Consider the following 18,462-nt stretch of genomic DNA (forward strand, 5'->3'; position numbering starts at 1 on the left):
GCACGCCAGGCTTCCCCCTCCTTCAGCATCTCCCGGAGCTTGTTCAAACTCCGGTCCATTGAGTTGGTGATGCCATCCAACCATCTTGTCCTCTGTGGATGAAGAGACACAATTCCCATTCTAAACTTTGCTTGAGGCCTGTACTCAGCTTCCAACTCTGAATACCTCTGGAGAGAGCTAAAGTCAGACTCCTGGCTCAGGTCTTGTGAAAACTGCTACCAGAGGCCCTTGCACCCATCTGGTCCCCTTAGCTGTTGGGCCAGGAGTGTGGGCCCCAAACAACTGTGGGTGATCCCTCTGGCAGACTGACAGAAGAGGGGTGTCCTGGGAAGAAAAAGGAGCTGTTGGTGCCTGCTCTGGGCCCTCATCCCTGACCCTTTACCTTTTTGCATTTAGACTGTGCAAGGGCTCATTCCCTCCACAGACATCTGAGCTCAGCCTTGAGGAGAAGAGAAAGGTTGGGAGGGCACGCATTGCAGACAAAGACACAAAGCAGGGAGCCGGCAGGGGAGCAGGGACTAGAGGCGGACTTGTGAACCTGGTACAGGCTGCTGTGCCGCCCCTCAACTTCTGTGTTCACCTTCTCCCCAGACATGGGGGCAGGAAATGCCATGTGGGGGATCCTGCCCTCTCAGTCCTGGGTGCAGGGAGAGCCCTGAGAATAAAAATACTGAAAATGCCAGTTTTCATTAAGCATCTCTTAGGATGAGCATTGAGAAAGACCAGGTTTCACAGGAGGCGGAAGGAAGGGCTTTGTCTTAGAAACTGTTGCTGTCTCCATAGCAACAACAAGGCAGCAATATGTCTCTGAGGCTTTCCACAGTCCTTGCAAAACCTCTCTCGTGTTAAAAGTGTTGGGGGTGGGGGAGAGAGGGGGATGCTAGGAGTGGGGGAGAGAGGGGGGATGCTAAGAGTGGAGGGGAGAGAGGGGGGATGCTCAGAGTGGAGGGGAGAGAGGGGGGATGCTAAGAGTGGGGGGGGAAGAGGGGGGATGCTAAGAGAGCGGGGAGAGAGGGGGGGGGCTTGCTAAGAGTGGGGGAGAGAGAGGGGGCAATGCTAAGAGATGGGGGAGAGTGGGGGATGCCAAGAGTTGGGGGAGAGAGTTGGGTGGTGGATGCTAAGAGTGGGGGGAGAGGGGGGATACTAAGGGTTGAGGGAGAGAGGGTGGGGGGTGGATGCTAAGAGTGGAGGGGAGAGGGGATGCTAATCCAAATCCAGGCCCCCAGAGCCACCTGAGATCCTCCCCATCTTCCGGCTGCTGGCACCCAGAAAGCAAGAGAGGCGGGCTGGGAGCTGGAGGGGACCTCACTCCCCAAGACAGTGGCTGAGATGGGGGACAGGTGGCTGGCCAGCACCTCAGAGCAGCCATGGGACCCTTGGGAAGCCCGCGAAGGGCTCTCATGCCTGTAGGTGCTGCCTGCAGGGCCTTTCCACCTCCTGCAGGGCTTCACCATGCACCTCGGGATGGTTGGGAAGCTCCAGGGAGTGGAGCACAGCGGGCAGAAACAGTTGGCTACTGCCACAGACCTGGGCGGTACCTGGTCCTGGTCAGGCAGAGAGAGACTCACAGACGTTCCCTCACAGGAACCAGGCTAGGAGACGGGTGTTGTGGACTGACACCAGGATTTCTTTGTGGATGTCACAATGTCAAGTCGCTCAGTCATGTCCCACTCTTTGTGACCCCATGGACTGCAGCCTACCAGGCTCCTCTGTCCGTGGGATTTTCCAGGCAAGAGTACTGGAGTGGGGTGCCATTTCTTTCTCCAGGGTTCTTAACATATATTCCATATCAATGACCAAAAATCCCTCAATAGTGGCAGGTGTAAAGATACTCTTATTAAAATCAAGTGGAAAAGGATATTTTCTGCAACATTATTTAACATAATACTGAGAGGAAGGAAGTAAAGCAAGGAATGAACAGCACAAATGGCGATTGTGCACAGGATTAAAAAAATTTTTACTTATAGATAATATGAATAACCCAACAAGCTTGGAGACTTAATAACACAGTTGGGTAAAATGGTTAAATATTATGATAGATATGTAAGTATCAGTAACTTTTACTTATATGAAATTGCAGATAAAGATTTGAGTTTTTCTGTAGGTGAGTATTTGTCAACCCTGATTGCACATTATTAGTGTTACATGGAAGCTTTAAAAAATATATGGATGCCTGGCTCCCACACCAGACTAGTTAAATGCTTCTGGAGACAGCTGACTCATTCTGGAGAAGCCAGGCCTTGGAAAGGGACCAGGGCGGGATGCAGAGGATGAGCTGGATTTCCGTGACTCCAGGGAGAAGCTTCTAGAGTTCTCTCTGTCTCCTGCCACTAGAGCACCCGGAGCAGGTGCTCTAGTGTCTCTTTGTGGAAGGAGTGGCTTTCAGCCGATTTGTGGACGCAGCCAGATGGCCATGGAGGGCGACTGCTTATAGGCACGTCTTGGTTTGGAACCAGTGGGGAGGCCTCCCTCCCTGGAAACAGGATGGATGAAAGCCCCACCAGGAGGGCTGAGCTGAGTTACAGTGAGCTGATGGCTCTGCCCAGCCCCCAGCCCCCACGCCCTCCCCTCGGTGCCTCCTCCCCTCTGACTCCAGAGCCCCCCTGACTAGATGGAGCTGAGCTGGTCCCCCTCAGCTGGCCAGCAGATGGATCCGCAGCTCCTCGAACAGCCGCGTGCAGATGGTCGGCTCACTGTGAATACGTGAAAGAGCGAAAGGACTGAGCGCCCACACGCTGAAGCCGAAGCACGCCCATATGCGCATCCTGCTCCGGGTGCTCTAGTGTCAGGAGACAGAGAGAACTCTAGAAGCTTCTCCCTGGAGTCACGGAAATCCAGCTCATCCTCTGCATCCCGCCCTGGTCCCTTTCCAGGGCCAGGCTTCTCCAGAATGAGTCAGCTGTCTCCAGAAGCATGCCACTTCCTTCCCTTTCCTTGGAGGCTCTGAAACATCTTTTTAGATCCCTTATTCCATTCATCTCCAGACTTTTGGAAGCGGCTGCCTACCCAGCAAATGGAGGTCACCCAAGGGAGGTGGAGACTCCAGGAGGGCTGACTTGAGGCTGAGAGGCAGTGATCCTGGATGACAGGTCTAAGGAGGGGTGTCGTGACAGCTCTGGCTGCCGAGTCGTGGAAAAGGCAGATGGGCAGTCTTTGGGGCCGATCTGGGCAGCTACAACCCTTTGATCTGCAGGGCCAGCTTGGCCTCTCCATCTTCAATGAGAGGAGGTGTGTTTCTTGGGTCCTCACAAGTGTGAACCTTGACCCCAGCTCCTGCCCAGCCCAGACCCCAGCCAGCTTAAGTGCCAGCAGCCCAAGTCTGCTCCCCACTTCCATACCCCAGGCAGCTGAGAAACGCCATCCCCATCAAGGCGTCCTCTGCAACTGCTCTGCTCCTGCTCATCCTCACAGACCCCGGGGCTACTGTGGCAGAGCTGGATCCAGACAGGCTGTGCTGACAAGAGGACCAGTGGTGTGTGTGGAGCTGTAGCCCACAGTGGATGAGAAGAAGGCTTCTCAGCTCCTCTAGGAGACGGAGTCTCTCAACCCTAAAGGCCAAGACATCAGAGGGGCAGTTAACCTAAAGAACTAGGTTGGGGGGAGGGGGACAGGATCTTAATCCTTGTTCTGGGGCCAGAGCACAGTTGGTCCCGCAGGAGAGAATCTAGGCTTCTCCTTGAAGCAGACAGGGACTAAAGTGGCTAAGAATAAGGACTCACTTTCTAGTTCCCAATCAGGCCACTCTCAGTTTCCCAAACATAATGAGTTTCTCCAGTCCCTCAAGGGAAGGGAACCAGAGAGGCAGAAGGTACAGCAAGTGATTGGTAGAGGGGGCGTCTTGGACATGCCCTCACCACACTGTACCATCCATAGAGGTGTCAGGGGAGCCCCTGTGACACAGGGCCCAGGACCTAGGGGGTGCTGGCCCCTTTACAGACAGGGAATGTTTGAACTGGCCAAAAAGCTGGGAGAGCAAGTGGAGACTTTGCTGTCTCTCTCCCAGATCCCTGTGTCCCCAGTGGAGGCCCAGGTTACAGCCACCCGCTTGGGTGGTGTGAATCTACAGTGTGATCCACACAAGACCTTGTTCTCACAGCAGAAAAGACCAACAGGTTTGTGTTTAAAGCTGGATCACTTGTTTTTAAAATGCTCACAACAAAAGAAGCTTTGATTTTATTGATCCTGTTTTGCACCGCTTGAAAGGAATTGGAAGCCGCCTTGGTGTGTCACACTGCGGTGGGCAGGGGAAGGCTGGGAGGGAGAGACTATGCTGGGGTTCCAGGTTCTTCTAAGATGGCAAAGGAGAGACAGCCCCGCACTGCACGTGTGCCCGGGACAGCTGAGGTGGGCACTGCCAGAGCCCCGGGTTTCCCCCTTGGGCTTGGAGTGGAAGGGCGGACAGGAACGTAAAGTGCGGCGACAGGGCGCTGGTGCTGGCAGAGCTGCCTGGGGGCTGAGGGGAGCTCCACCTTCTTACCTTGCTACACTGTCTTCTAGAAAAGAGGACAAAACAGCCTAGTGAGCTGTAAGCTGTGAAAGGCTGTCTTTTTATTTTAAAAAATTGTAAAAATGATATGTGCTCATTATTGGGGGAAAAAACAGAAGTGTACACATTAAAAAGTGGATTATCCCATTCTCCAAGAGTAAGCATTGCTAAAATTTTAATACTCCTCCGTTTTTTTCTATTCATATACAGAAGTAAGCTTTTTCCCTCCCTCATCCCTTCTTTCCCTCACTTCCTTTTTCCCTTCTCTCGCCCTTTCCATCCTTCCCTTTTTTTCTCTCTCTTTTACAAAAAATGGAATCAGACTATTGAATTTTCAGTTTTCCTTTTTTTTTCCTTTAGCCAGACTTTATTGTTTGAATATTTGAAATCATTATTCTATACACAAATTTTAATTTCTTACAAAGCTCTATATTCCATATCACTAGGTCACTTCACTCTCCATTTTATGCCACATTTCCATCAAGAACTGTTTCCCCAAATCACAATCTGCCTGATTGTGTGTTGTTGTTCCATTGCTAAGTTGTGTCCAACTCTTTGCAATGCCATGAACTGCAGCCTGACAGGCTCCTCTATCCATGAGATTTCCCAAGCAAGAATACTGGAGTGGGTTGCCATTTCCTTCTCCATCAGTTTTCCTTTTTTGCACTGTGATTTCCTCTGACTGCACAGGTATTCAAAAGGTATGTGTTGAAAGAAGTGAGATTCCTCACACCACTTTTTTTTTTTAACTGAATAGCTCTTGAAAACTTACTTCTTACCAGCACATGAAAAATCTGATTCATTCATTCTGATGACTACATGTAACAGTTACATGAATGTGCCAAAATGTATTGATATTAACTGGTTCTCTATTGATGGGCTCTTCTTTTTACTATTATAAATAATACTGCAGTGAATATCCTTGCACACGTTTTTGCACACTTACACAACCTTTTTTATAGGATAGATTTCTGGAAATGGAACAGAGTAAGTGCACACCTGTTTACAGGTGTGACGGCCAGCACCAAACCATCTTCTAGAATTGTACCAGTTTATGTGTCGGTGTCTTCTCTCACCACCCTCCTGTCCCCACAGGATGAATCAGGCACCGACCGTGGGCTTTGAGCAGGATGTCGGCAGCCGAACCACGCACCATTTCATGTACCCCGAGAGTGCCAAGAACCTGCCCGCCAACGTCAGCTTCGTGCTGGTGCCCTTCAAGGCCCTGGACCTCCTGTGGATCGCCAGCGCCCTGTCCACCGGGCAGATCCGATTGTGAGCCACTGCCGCTGCAAGTGGGGCACGGGGGCCGCCCCGCCTTGGGAGGAACTGTCTGGGCGCCAGACCTTAGAATGCCTCTCACTGACTGTTTTGGCCAAGAGAGGCTGGTGAGGAGAGAAGCAGCAGTAGGGAGGGCGCCAAACAGTGGTTGGCTGAGGCCACAGCTTGTTTTGGGCCACTCCCTGCATGGTAGCAGCCAGCCTACTGGTGTTCAGAGGTGAAGGACACCTCTCCAGGCCCCCTTTGCAGGATGTGGCCCCTGTCTGTTAGCTCTGCTTTAACAGCTTTATTGAGATATGATTCACATGCCATACAGTTCACACATTTAAAGTGCAGTTCAGTGGCTTTTAGTATATGCACAGGGTTTAGGGTTATGTAACCATCACAAGTAATTTTAGAACACATGCATATTGCAAAGATGAAGATAATCTAAAGATACCCCTGTACCCCTTACTCATCACCCCCACTCCCTCCACCCCTAGCCCTAGGCAACCACTAAGCTACTCTGTCTCACCGTGGTTTTTGTGTGTGCACATGTGTGTGTAAAAATGTGTATGTGTAACATAAAATACTGTTTTAACCACACAGTTCATGAGCATTAAGTGTATTCACATTGCTGTACAAATCTCACCACAGCCCATCTCCAGAACTTTTTCATCATCTCAGATGAAAACTCTGCCATTAAATGGCAGCTCCCCATTCCCTCCTCCCTCCAGCCCCTGATAACCATGGTTCTGTCTCTGTGATTTGACTGTTCTAGGTACTTCATACACGTGGAATCATACAGTGTTTGTCCTTTGCCTCTGGCTTATTTCAGTAGCATCGTGTTTTCAGGGTTCATCTGTCTTATAGCCTGTGTTAGGGTTTTATCCCCTTTAAAGGGTGCATAGTATTCTGGTGTATGGATATATCATATTTACCTATTCATCTGTCCATTGGACAATTGGATTACTTCCACCTATGCCTATTTTCACCGCGTATTTTTTTAAACACAGAAGTTGCAGTTTTCTGAGTTTAGCTTATGTTTGGGAGTCCAAAGGGCTAAAATAAGTGCTGTAGAGTTTAAGTTCCATGGATACTCAGAAATGGGAGCATAGGTTACAGGCACCACGGCTAATAGGGAAGGAGGGATTTGTGCCTAATATGAGGACAGTAGCGTCAGGGCTGCTGTGGGCAGAGGTTAAGAGCACAGACATGCTGGGTGTGAGAAGATGGGCTAACCCAAGTGGAAACTTCACAGCAGAGAGTCATGGGAAGAAAAGTTGGGGCTGGGTTATGAAACGCCCCCGTGCTTGTCTAAACCATCCTTATTTTATCTTGGAGAACATAGGGACCCATTGAAGGTTTCTGGACAAGGAGCTGCAGTGATATGCAGTGGGAGAGCAGTCTGGAAGCAGGGTAGCCTGTCATGAGGCCATCATCACTTGGGCCTCAGCGGGAGGAAAGGCATCCCTGGGTGCATGGAGCCAGCTCAGTGTTATTTTCTTTCTGCTTGCAGCACCTATGCCCCAGTGAAGTCCTTCCTTCGAGTGGACAAAGAGAAGGTAAGCTTCCTCCTCCCCACCTCAGTGGAAGTCGTGCAGACCTGAGTCACGCTGTCCCTGGTCCTGTGGCTCAGGTATCCCCCAGTACCCTTCCAGAACCCTCAAGAGTCCCCATCTGCTGGTATACCTGACTCCCCTCCCCCCGCCCCCCCACACAGGCTGCAGGAACTACTGGCTACTGGCACATGTGGAGGAACTGGTCAGAGCTTGGCCTGAGATTTCAGGCCCCAGAAGCCCTCATGTGCTCATTACATTTTCTCCTCCTAGGTCCAGATCTACAACCCAGCCTTCTTCAAGTACATCCATGACAGGTGGACAGAGCATCATGGGCGGTACCCTTCCACTGGGATGCTGGTACTCTTCTTTGCCCTGCATGTGTGTGATGAGGTGGGTAGCCTGTTCTGGGGATAAAATAGTAGGACCCAAGGGACAGAGGGAACCAGCCTTTGTCAGGGCTTAGCCGTGCATCAAGAGGAATGTGTTTTTGTAGGAAGGAACTAAGTGGCTTCCATTCCCCCTATTTCTAGGCTGCAAGGTATAGGTCTGCATTTCGCAAACTTACTGTGTTCATGATTTTACCATATCTGATATCAGTTCATTGAAAGGTTAAATTTATTGAAAAAGGAAATTGAATACCATAATTGATATTACTTGCCATAAAGAAAGAATAACCATAACTTAAGTGGAACAGTGTTGTAGTTGTTTGAGCAGAATGGGGTCTCCCACAGCTGTGGGCCCCAGGCTTACTCTGTTAAAAATGGAGATTAGTCATTCAAGGAGCCCATCTCTGGGCTCTGTCTGCTGCTCTGCCATGGATAGCAGTGCTCATGCCCAGCACACCCTTTTGCCAGTAAACTATTCAGTGTATGATATTGCGTACCTGACCAGCTTTCAATAAAATACACCATTAAGGGGGAAAAAAATGTTAGCAAGGGTTGGTGAGTTGTCACAGGCTGGCTCCATACTCAGGCATTCTTGATGTCATCAGAAGGTGGCTGGAAGGAGAACCGGAAGGGAACAGCCCTCTCCCTCTGGAACAGTGTCCTCAGCGTCAGGGTTGGATGTCCCGGGTCTTCCAGGCGCGTGAAGCGCGCCGGGAGCGGATGAGCCGCCTCCTGCTCGGGTAGGGGCGCCGCGGCCCCTTTCTCGTCCCCTCCTACAACCCAGGGCTCTGCCGCGGCCTCTGCTCCCGGGTCCCCGACGTGGAGTGACCCGCGCCGCCCTCCCCCGCAGGTGAACGTGTACGGCTTCGGGGCCGACAGCCGGGGCAACTGGCACCACTACTGGGAGAATAACCGGTACGCGGGCGAATTCCGGAAGACGGGCGTGCACGACGCCGACTTCGAGGCGCACATCATCGACATGCTGGCTAAGGCCAGCAAGATCGAGGTCTACAGAGGGAACTGAGCCCGGACGCGCTGCGACTCTTCGGCCCCGCCGCGCGGCTCCCGCCGGGACTCGGGGTCGGCCCGGGGGCGGTGACCTAAGCGTGGCGCGGCGCCCTCCGGGGCGTCAGCGGGCGTTCGGAGCGCCGCCGCCGCGGCCTAGACCAATCACTTTGCAGCTCAGCGAGCGCCGGCGTCCTCGGCCAGCGAGGAGACTCCCCCGGCCGAGCAGCAATCAGCGCCGCCGGCGGGCGGGGCCTCCAGCCAATCATGCAACTCAAGGAGGACTTCCGGCGCCGGGACCCCTCTCAGCCAATCGATGGCCTTCGGGGGCGGGCCGGCGGCGATTAATTTCCCACTCCACTATGCTTTTGGGTAGGATTTTATTTCACGCTTTCTAAGGAGTAGGAGTTCCTTCCGGCTTCGAGAAGTATGCTCTCCGCAGGTTCGGCAAGAGGCGTCTCAGTCACTTTCCGGCCTAACCTCGCTGGGGGCGCCGAGAAGGAAACGGTGGGGAAAGCGAGGGACAGCGGTGGCTCGCTCCCTCCTTCCCGGGAGTGCTCCGTGACCGCGGGGCGGGCGGGAGGGCGATCGGGCAGCCTTTCGGGTGGGCGGGGAGCGGGGCGGTCAGGTGGTTTGCAGGGAGCGCTCTTTACCCCAGGGGGAAAGTTAGAGCCCTCCCAGACCGCCCCGGACGCCTAGAGAACTAGATCCACATTTCTTTGATCGGTCAGGCGTAGATAGGTGAGTGCAAACCCACCAAAGAAATGCGGTGAGAATCTGGAGGGCACGTGGGTCCTCTCCTGCCTCCTCCCCTCCCGCCCTTGGCCCCCTTGTGGAATGATGGCCTTTCTGACCGTGGCATTTAGTGTCTCACCAGAAAACTAGGATTGTGTGCACCCCTTCCTAGGCGGGCGAAGTTCGCCTAGGGCGCAACTCTGAAACACAGGTGTAAGAAATAGGACAGGAGACTGGAAACCCCGTCACATCAGATGTCAGGTGCTTCTCACTCCATGTGCCCTCGGCCCCTATTGTTTGCTCACGACCTCCTCAGTGTCTCTCCCGAGGCCCTGGGTCTCCTCACCAAGGCACTTGTTGCTCTGGGAGGATTGCCCTGTGATTAGGACAGTGCAGCTCCCCGCCCTTCCCCCTTTGGGTGCCTCTAGGGAGAGGGAGCAGCACGTAGGACAGAAGGCTGGAGATGAGACCAGCTGTCTGGTTCTTCACCCGTCACCCCCCAAAGGGGGAGGAAACCTCTTGCTCCGGGTTGGAATTTGCTTTAGGCTTATGATTTAGCTAACCTGAAATTATCATGGGTGGCTGACCAACAAAGATGCTTTTCAGATACTGAGCTGGCCATGCAAATAGCTGGGGAGGAGTGGACTTGCCCCTTGCATGCCTCCTCCCCTGCCCACATATCCCCTTCCCTGTGCTCACTTTGCACCTTTTCCCTCTGACCCTCTTTCCATTTCCAGCTCTAGAAGGGCTGCAAAGCTAACAACCAGAGGTTACAGCTGGAAGCTACTTGCATGACTGAACCCAGCTTAAGTTCCTAGAGGAAGCTGCTGAAGGTATTCCTCACGCTTGAAGGTTGGGGGAGTGTAGGAGGGGAAAAGGGCTTCTGTGAAGCTTCCAAACCACTAAAAGGATCCCCCTTCCCAACAGTGACTTAAAAAACAGTAAGCAAACAAACATAAAAACCACCCTCTCTTAGTGAGTTGATACCACTCGGCAGCCTCCTGGTCGTTGGTATAGTTCCTGCAGCTGGCTGAGGGAACAGGAGCCAGCAGAGGAGTATGTTAGAGGCTTAGTGGGGGGCAGTGGGCCCCGCTAAAAGTTAATATATTGAGAACTTAGCTTGAGTCTGTCCCTTCCCAATTCCAAAAGTAGGAGGAGTGAAGAATGGGGGTGGCTTAGTGAGGCCTTTAGTGGAACACCTCTTTCATCACTTCAGCCCCATCATTTTAGAAAGTCAAGACCAGTTATTCTTGCCAGTCTCATCTCAGTGCTTCCTAAAGAGGCTCTTGAGTGTTTAAGAGATGAAAAAAATGCAATTATGCCAAACAGTATTGAGCAGAATAATTTATTTCTTTTGTCGTCATTGTTCCTTTTTTTTCTTTTGTTTGGGTTTTGTTTTGTTTAGAACATTAATAAATCCCATTCTGGAAGAGGTAGGTCCCAGCACCCAGCCCAGATCTTCTTTTCTACAATAGTTATTTAAGCAAATGTTTTTTATTTTTTTCCCTTTCTCTTTCTGAATTAAAAATAAGAAACTGTATATTCACTTGTTCGTTTTGAAATGTGTTTGATGGTGGGAAGAAGGTCAATGGGAAGCTGTGACCAAGTAATGGTGAAGACTGTTGGGGGCATTGCTGGAAGTGGGGAAGGGACGACTCCCAGACACCCATCCCTTATACATGAAGCCTCCCAGCCACCAGCTGTGCCCTCTGGGAGGGTGGCCTTCACCACTGTCTGCTGTGTGGGCCCAGTGCAGCATGCAGACCCCACAGTCACCTGGATGGGGCTTTCCCTGCTCTGTTTCTGGGTTCTGTGCAACTTCCCATGATGCCATAGGTGTGAGTTGGCAGGGAATTGGCAAAATGGTTGGAGCTGGTGCCACAGGCGCCCGAGGTAGCTGTGCTGTTTCCTTAGGCTGTCTGGATCTACTTGACCGTAACTCCCATCACGGGCTGGAATGCCCCTGAACGTATAGCTCTGCCGTCCGGTGGATGAGAGAGCTCACACCAGCTCTCTTCAGAGTCTGTGGTCAGCTTGGCGTCCTGCTGTCCAGTTTCTCCCAGTGCCCAAGAGCGAGCTGAGTGACTTTTCAAATGGAAGATACTTTTTGTTGGAGGAGGGCATCACTTTTTGGAAGTGGTGGAGGGTTTGTTCTAAAACTGTAGGTCTCTGGGCTGTAGTTCTCCTATTTGGGGTTGCCAGAGCCTCCATATGACAGTTCTCTGCCACAGACACTCCCCAGTAGCACGTACCTGAGTCATAAGGCCCAGTGTCCAGACGACAGGCACATAGCCAGGACTGCCAAGATCTGTTTCTTGTCTGGGCCCCACTCAGAGCCGCTGTCTTATGGGTCACTGTCCTTAGTGGGAGCAGCACTCCGGATATTGTACATATTACCTCCAGGATTGAGCCTCACAAATTATGTCTTTTTATTTTTTAATGTTGGCCGCGGATTCCATTGCTTTGATTCAACAAAGATACCATATCAGGAATTACAAGTTAGTACTATTGCAATAAACTACTGTCATTCTCCATGATTCAGATGGCCAGTGAATGGGATGAGGAAGAAGTCACCTATCCTTCCATAACTCAAGTTGGATGGCAGCACCAGTCTCTGCAAACCCTGCTGGAATGTGGTATTGAGTCTGACTACCATGTTGGAGATAGTTCCAGGGACATCTATTAGGCCCTACCCCCATGCATCTGGTTGCCAGTACAGTGATTTTGCCAGGTAGTAAATATCTCTCTTTCCTTTTTGAACTAAGGAAATTACCTTAAGATGAATCTAGTCTCATTGGACCCACCATTAAATGGACTTGAACCAGAGCTCCATCTGTCGTCGACCATAATAAGCTCCAACTCTCATAATAAAGTGGACTGCTTTGGCATTCTGGTCTCAAAGCTAGTGTATGGTGACTCCTGGAAGTCTGGGTATTTCCCTTCTCCCAGTGCACTGTCACTCCAGAAGTAGGTTCTCCTGGAAAAGCAACAGCTACACAAACGACCCTGAGATCTGCTTGAAAAGGGCTCCAGGTGTGTGGCCTGATTAGGCCTGGGAACTGAGTAAAAGCTAAAAATTCCCCTCACTGCGACTCAGGTTTTTTCCCACTATTAGAATTTTCTCTCCTGTGCACATCAAGCAATACTTTAGTAGGCTCCCCAGCATCTGTTTATTTCTGGGGACCTTAATGGTCAATTAACTATTGTTCCAAATCCTTAGAGGTGAGAACTCCAGTTGCCAAACTGGGTTATTGTGGTAAATGTGCCTCCCTGTCTCAGGTCAGGAGGCACGGCTTTCTAGTCTTTGTTAGGCTGGGATCCCATTATTCACTGACCCTCAAATGACAGCCACCAGAGTTCTTTAAAGATGGTGCCCCAATCACTAATCAGTTCAGTTCAGTCACTCAGTCATGTCCGACTCTGTGACCACATGAATTGCAGCACGCCAGGCCTCCCTGTCCATCACCAACTCCCGGAGTTCATCCAAGCCCATGTCCATCAAGTCGGTGATGCCATCCAGCCATCTCATCCTCTGTCGTCCCCTTCTCCTCCTGCTCCCAATCCCTCCCGGCATCACAGTATTTTCCAATGAGTCAACTCTTCCTATGAGGTGGCCAAAGTATTGGAGTTTCAGCTTTAGCATCAGTCTTAGTGAACACCCAGGACTGATCTCCTTTAGAATGGACTGGATGGATCTCCTTGCAGTCCAAGGGACTCTCAAGAGTCTTCTCCAACACCACAGTTCAAAAGCATCAATTCTTTGGCGCTCAGCTTTCCTCACAGTCCAACTTTCACATCCATACACTACCACTGGAAAAACCATAGCCTTGACTAGACAAACCTTTGTTGGCAAAGTAATGTCTGCTTTTCAATATGTTATCTAGGTTGTTCATAACTTTCCTTCCAAGGAGTAAGCGTCTTTTAATTTCATGGTTGCAATCACTATCTGCAGTGATTTTGGAGCCCAAAAAAATCAAGTCTGACACTGTTTCCACTGTTTCCCCATCTATTTCCCATGAAGTGATGGGACCAGATGCCATGATCTTCGTTTTCTGAATGTTGAGCTTTAAGCCAACTTTTTCACTCTCCTCTTTCACTATCAACAAGAGGCTTTTGAGTTCCTCTTCACTTTCTGCCATAAGGGTGGTGTCATCTGCATATCTGAGGTTATTGATATTTCTGCTGGCAATCTTGATTCCAGCTTGTGCTTCTTCCAGCCCAGTGTTTCTCATGATGTAATCTGCATATAAGTTAAATGAGCAGGGTGACAATATACAGCCTTGACGTACTCCTTTTCCTATTTGGAACCAGTCTGTTGTTCCATGTCCAGTTCTAACTGTTGCTTCCTGACCTGCATATAGGTTTCTCAAGAGGAAGGTCAGGTGGTCTGGTATTCCCATCTCTTTCAGAATTTTCCACAGTTTCTTGTGATCCACACAGTCACAGGCTTTGGCATAGTCAATAAAGCAGAAATACATGTTTTTCTGGAACTCTCTTCTTTTTTCGGTGATCCAGCGGATGTTGGCATCTGATCTCTTGTTCCTCTGCCTTTTCTAAAACCAGCTTGAACATCTGGAAGTTCATGATTCACATATTGCTGAAGCCTGGCTTGGAGAATTTTGAGAATTACTCTGCTAGCGTGTGAGATGAGTACAATTGTGCAGTAGTTTGAGCACTCTTTGGCATTGCCTTTCTTTGGGATTGGAATGAAAACTGACCTTTTCCAGTCCTGTGGCCACTGCTGAGTTTTTCAAATTTGCTGATACATTTTAAAAAAATTTTATTAAGATATAGTTGATTTATAGTGTTGTGCTGTTAACTATAGCTCCCGTGCTGTACGTTATATCCCTAGAGCTTATTTATCCTAAACTGGAAGTTGTACCTTTTGACTGCCTTTACCCATTCCCCCTCCTATTTGGCAAGCACCAGTCTGCTCTCTGTTTCTACGAGAGCAGTGTTGTTAGATTCTGCATGAAAGTAAGATCACATGATATTTGTCTTTCTCCATCGAACTTATTTCACTAGCATAACTCCCTGTTGTCACAAAAGACAGGATTTCCTTTTTTTTTTAATGGCTGAATAATAGTCTGTTATATATATATATTCACATTTTCTTTACCCATTCCTCTGTCAATGGACATTTAGGTTGTTTCCATGTCTTTGCTATTGTAAATAATGCTGCAGTGAATATGGGAGTGCAGATGTCTCTTTGAGAGGGTAATATTCCCTTGGATGCATACCCAGAAGTGAAATTGTTGAATCATATGGTAGTTCTGTTCCCAAGAGTGAAGCTAGATCCTATCTCACACCCCTCACGGAAATTAACTCCAAATGGATTCGACTTAAATGTAAAACATGAAACCAAAATATATAAAGAACTCATATAACACAATAGCCAAAAAAAAAAAAATCTGATTAAAAAAATGGGCATATGTGAAGAGACATTTCTCCAGAGAAGACATACAGATGGCCAACAGGTCCATGAAAAGATGAGCAACATCCTTAATCCTCAGGGAATTGAAAATCAAAGCCATAATGAGATATCACCACACTACTTTTAGAACGACTTGTCAAAGAGACAAGGGATAACAATCACTGGTGAGGATGTGGAACAAAGGGAACCCTTGTGCACTGTTGGTGAGAATGTAAATTAGTGCAGCCACTATGGGAAACAGTATAGAGGTTCCTTAGTGACTTAAGATGGACACTCACGTAGTCACCCTCAGGTTGTGCAAGCAATCCAGAGGCCTTTCTGCTCCATCTTCCTTGCCAACCCCCATCCTTCCCCTAAAGGTGACCACTACCCTGATACTTACTTGCCTCCTAAGAAATCTGTATGCAGGTCAAGAAGCAACAGTCAGAACTGGACATGGAACAACAGACTGGTTCCAAATCGGGAAAGGAGTATGTCAAGGCTGTATATTGTCACCCTGCTTATTTAATTTATATGCAGAGTACATCATGTGAAATGCCAGGCTGGATGAAGCATAGCTGGAATCAAGATTGCCGAGAGAAATATCAATAACCTCAGATATGCAGATGACACCACCCTTATTGCAGAAAGTGAAGAAGAACTAAAGATCCTCTTGATGAAAGTGAAAGAGGAGAGTGAAAAAGTTGGCTTAAAACTCAACATTCAGAAAACGAAGATCATGGCATCCGGTCCCATCACTTTATGGGAAATAGATGGGGAAACAATGGAAACAGTGAGAGACTTTATTATGGGGGGCTCCAAAATCACTGTGGATGGTAACTGCTGCCATGAAATTAAAAGACACTTGCTCCTTGGAAGAAAAGCTATGACCAACCTAGATAGCTTATTAAAAAGCAGACATTACTTTGCTGACAAAGGTCTGTCTAGTTAAAGCTATGGTTTTTCTAGTAGTCATGTATGGATGTGAGAGTTGGACTGTGAGGAAAGCTGAGCGCCGAAGGATTGATGCTTTTGAACTGTGGTGTTGGAGAAGACTCTTGAGAGTCACTTGGACTGCAAGGAGATCCAACCAGTCCTTCCTAAAGGAAATCAGTCCTGAGTATTCATTAAAAGGACTGTTGCTGAAGCTCCAATACTTTGACTATCTGATGTGAAAAACTGATTTCTTAGGAAAGGCCCTGTTGCTGGGAAAGATTGAAGGTGGAAGGAGAAGGGGACAACAGAGGATGAGATGGTTGGATGGCATCACTGACTCAATGGCCATGAGTTTGAGCAAGCTCCGGGAGTTGGTGATGGATGGAGAAGCCTGGCATGCTGCAGTCCATGGGGTTGCAAAGAGTGAGACACAGCTGAGCAACTGAACTGATGGACTGACCCTGATACTCAGTTCTCTTTCATCAGTCCGATTGCCTAGACCCAGGTCCGTATGGAAATTCAGTTTATAACAGAGATGACCTCTCAAGTCACTTGGGAAAAGATGGATGTTGCGATAAATGTTATTGAAATAACTAGATAACCATCTGGAAAAAGATAAAATTAGATCCATAGCCTAAACTACCAAAATACCAAAAGAGAGATAAATGTAAAAAATAAAACAATAAAAGTAGTTGTTCATTGATGTAGTCAAACAGAATACATTGGCTTTGTAGCTGATTTTTGGACTGGGATTTTTTTTCACGGTCTATGTAGTTCCCCGTATTGCTAAAAATTGGGAGTTTTTTCATTCCTTTTTGTGAGTTCCAAACATTTTGTTAAATTTCCTCTTCTGATGTAACAGCTTCCATTTTATTTGTCCATATGAGTTTATACCTTTTTCCTCCCCTATAATTTTAGTAAGCTCGTGGAAAGGAAAGTTAGCTAAGTGTGATATTTAATTGCATACTTAGCAGATACCCTTTTCTTCCTCAGTTTTCCTGTCTCCACAGAGCTGATTTTTTTCTGATTTTTTTAACACCTCTCTGTCACGATGGAGGCTTTTTAAATAATTGGGAATTGTTCTCTCTTCTAAAATAATGGATTAAGAAGCTGCTTGGGAATTTTGTGTACCTGGATGGAACATACCTGCTCTCTGGGTTGACATTAGGGTGCCTGGACAGGGAACCAGCTTTTCCAAGGCAGGGAGGGATGGTAAGGATAAGCTAGGCTGTGCTGCAACGACAAATACCTTTCCAGCTGGCACTGGCTTAAAACAACAAAGTTTATTTCTCACAAGCTGTGTTTCCATCAGGGGCTGTGTTCCTCAGAGCACTCAGGACCCAGGCAGACAGTGGCACCATCTAGGGGTGGGTCTGTTGTTTCAGGGGCAGAAAAAAAGAATCTGGTGAGCCACAGGCTGTCTTTGAATGCTTCTGTCAAGAAGTTCACATTTCCTTGATGCCAGAAAAGTCCCATGGCCATGCCTCAATCCATTAAGAATGTGTACTCTAAAGAGAGGCACCATATTTGGGTGAGCAGTAATGCTGTTTGGATACAGAGGGCTCCTTGGAGAGAAACACTTGGAGTAGTTATGGCCTGGCCAGGGGTAGGTGGATACACACTTGGCTGGCACTCTGCTGGATGCCAGGGGAGGGGGCAGGACATGATTAAGTATTTTATTTATCTATCACAGGAACAAACAGCTGGGGACTGCCATTCGGCAGGCAAGGAAATCCTTCCTGTGACATGCTTGGCACAGTAGGAAAACATCATTCCTGGCTTGCGGAGGGGAAGGGTGAAACCCTAAAACATTTTTAAAAATCAAATTTTTCCTTCCTGAGCGTGAGTTAGAAATCAATGGTCCTTCTCACTACCCTTCCAGAAAAATCTCAGCTTCTGCAGTGAGTCTATGTCTGTGTGATAACTAACGCAAAAATGCAAAAAAGATGCCCCTTCCCCTTACACTCAGTGAACTGTGTGTATCAGGGCCAGCCCGTTCCCCAAGAATATAGAAACAATACCTTTCATCCAACAGCTGGTTTTTGTTTTTGAGAAGACTACAGGCTCTTTCCGGTAATACAGCTTCTTTCTAGGGAGAAGGCTTAAAGTAAAAAGAACATACAGTGAGTGTCCACATTCCAAGGGATCTGCGTTCAGTTCTTCTTTTGCTATAAGGTAACTTTGCCTTTTCTTTCTATACACTTACAACTATTCTAAAAAAAATCAAGTCTATTTTTAAAAAATACTTTTTTTCAATGGAAGGAGTCGGGGGAAAGTGTCAAGAGTTAACCAATCAGCAACATCCAGGAATAGTCTTACTGTGTGAATCTATTGAAATTTGGCTGTGTTCTTATTTCAGGACAGGGTCCAAGTCCTCCTCCCTGCCTCCAGGGCCTGCATCTTGATGGAAGTCTGCATCCAGCGGGCAGGCAGGTGAAGCTCCTGTCCAGCACCATCCGAGCAGTGATGCTGCCTTGGGTTCCGATCTCGTGTGCAGCGTTGCCTGGTCCTCGGCTCCATGGCACCTGCTGGCTGGCAGCTGCTCTGCCCCAGATGGGAGCACAGCAAGCTCTGGCTTCAGCCCTGCTTAGCACACTGCATTTCTCCCGGTTGTTGATCCACAGAAGTATTCACCTCGTTTTTGGGGGTCAGGTAGTATGTTCTCTGGCTCTTCCTTTT

At 48.7% G+C, this 18,462-nt stretch overlaps 1 protein-coding gene across 4 annotated transcripts in view; it reads left to right on the forward strand.

Annotated features, from left to right (window-relative positions):
* The window catches only part of ST3GAL2 (ST3 beta-galactoside alpha-2,3-sialyltransferase 2), a 47,416-nt gene extending 36,442 nt beyond the window's left edge, over positions 1-10,974 (forward strand). For all 4 annotated transcript variants that reach the window (XM_024977980.2, XM_024977979.2, XM_059876532.1 and 1 more), the window contains 4 exons: positions 5,582-5,761; positions 7,266-7,311; positions 7,579-7,698; positions 8,545-10,974. In XM_024977980.2, coding sequence (XP_024833748.1) covers positions 5,582-5,761; positions 7,266-7,311; positions 7,579-7,698; positions 8,545-8,718 — 520 coding nt within the window. In that variant the 3' untranslated portion in view covers positions 8,719-10,974. The remainder of the gene's footprint in view (positions 1-5,581; positions 5,762-7,265; positions 7,312-7,578; positions 7,699-8,544) is intronic.
* Positions 10,975-18,462: the final 7,488 nt, after the last annotated feature.

Source organism: Bos taurus, chromosome 18, assembly GCF_002263795.3.
Source record: "Bos taurus isolate L1 Dominette 01449 registration number 42190680 breed Hereford chromosome 18, ARS-UCD2.0, whole genome shotgun sequence".
Taxonomy (NCBI): domain Eukaryota; kingdom Metazoa; phylum Chordata; class Mammalia; order Artiodactyla; family Bovidae; genus Bos; species Bos taurus.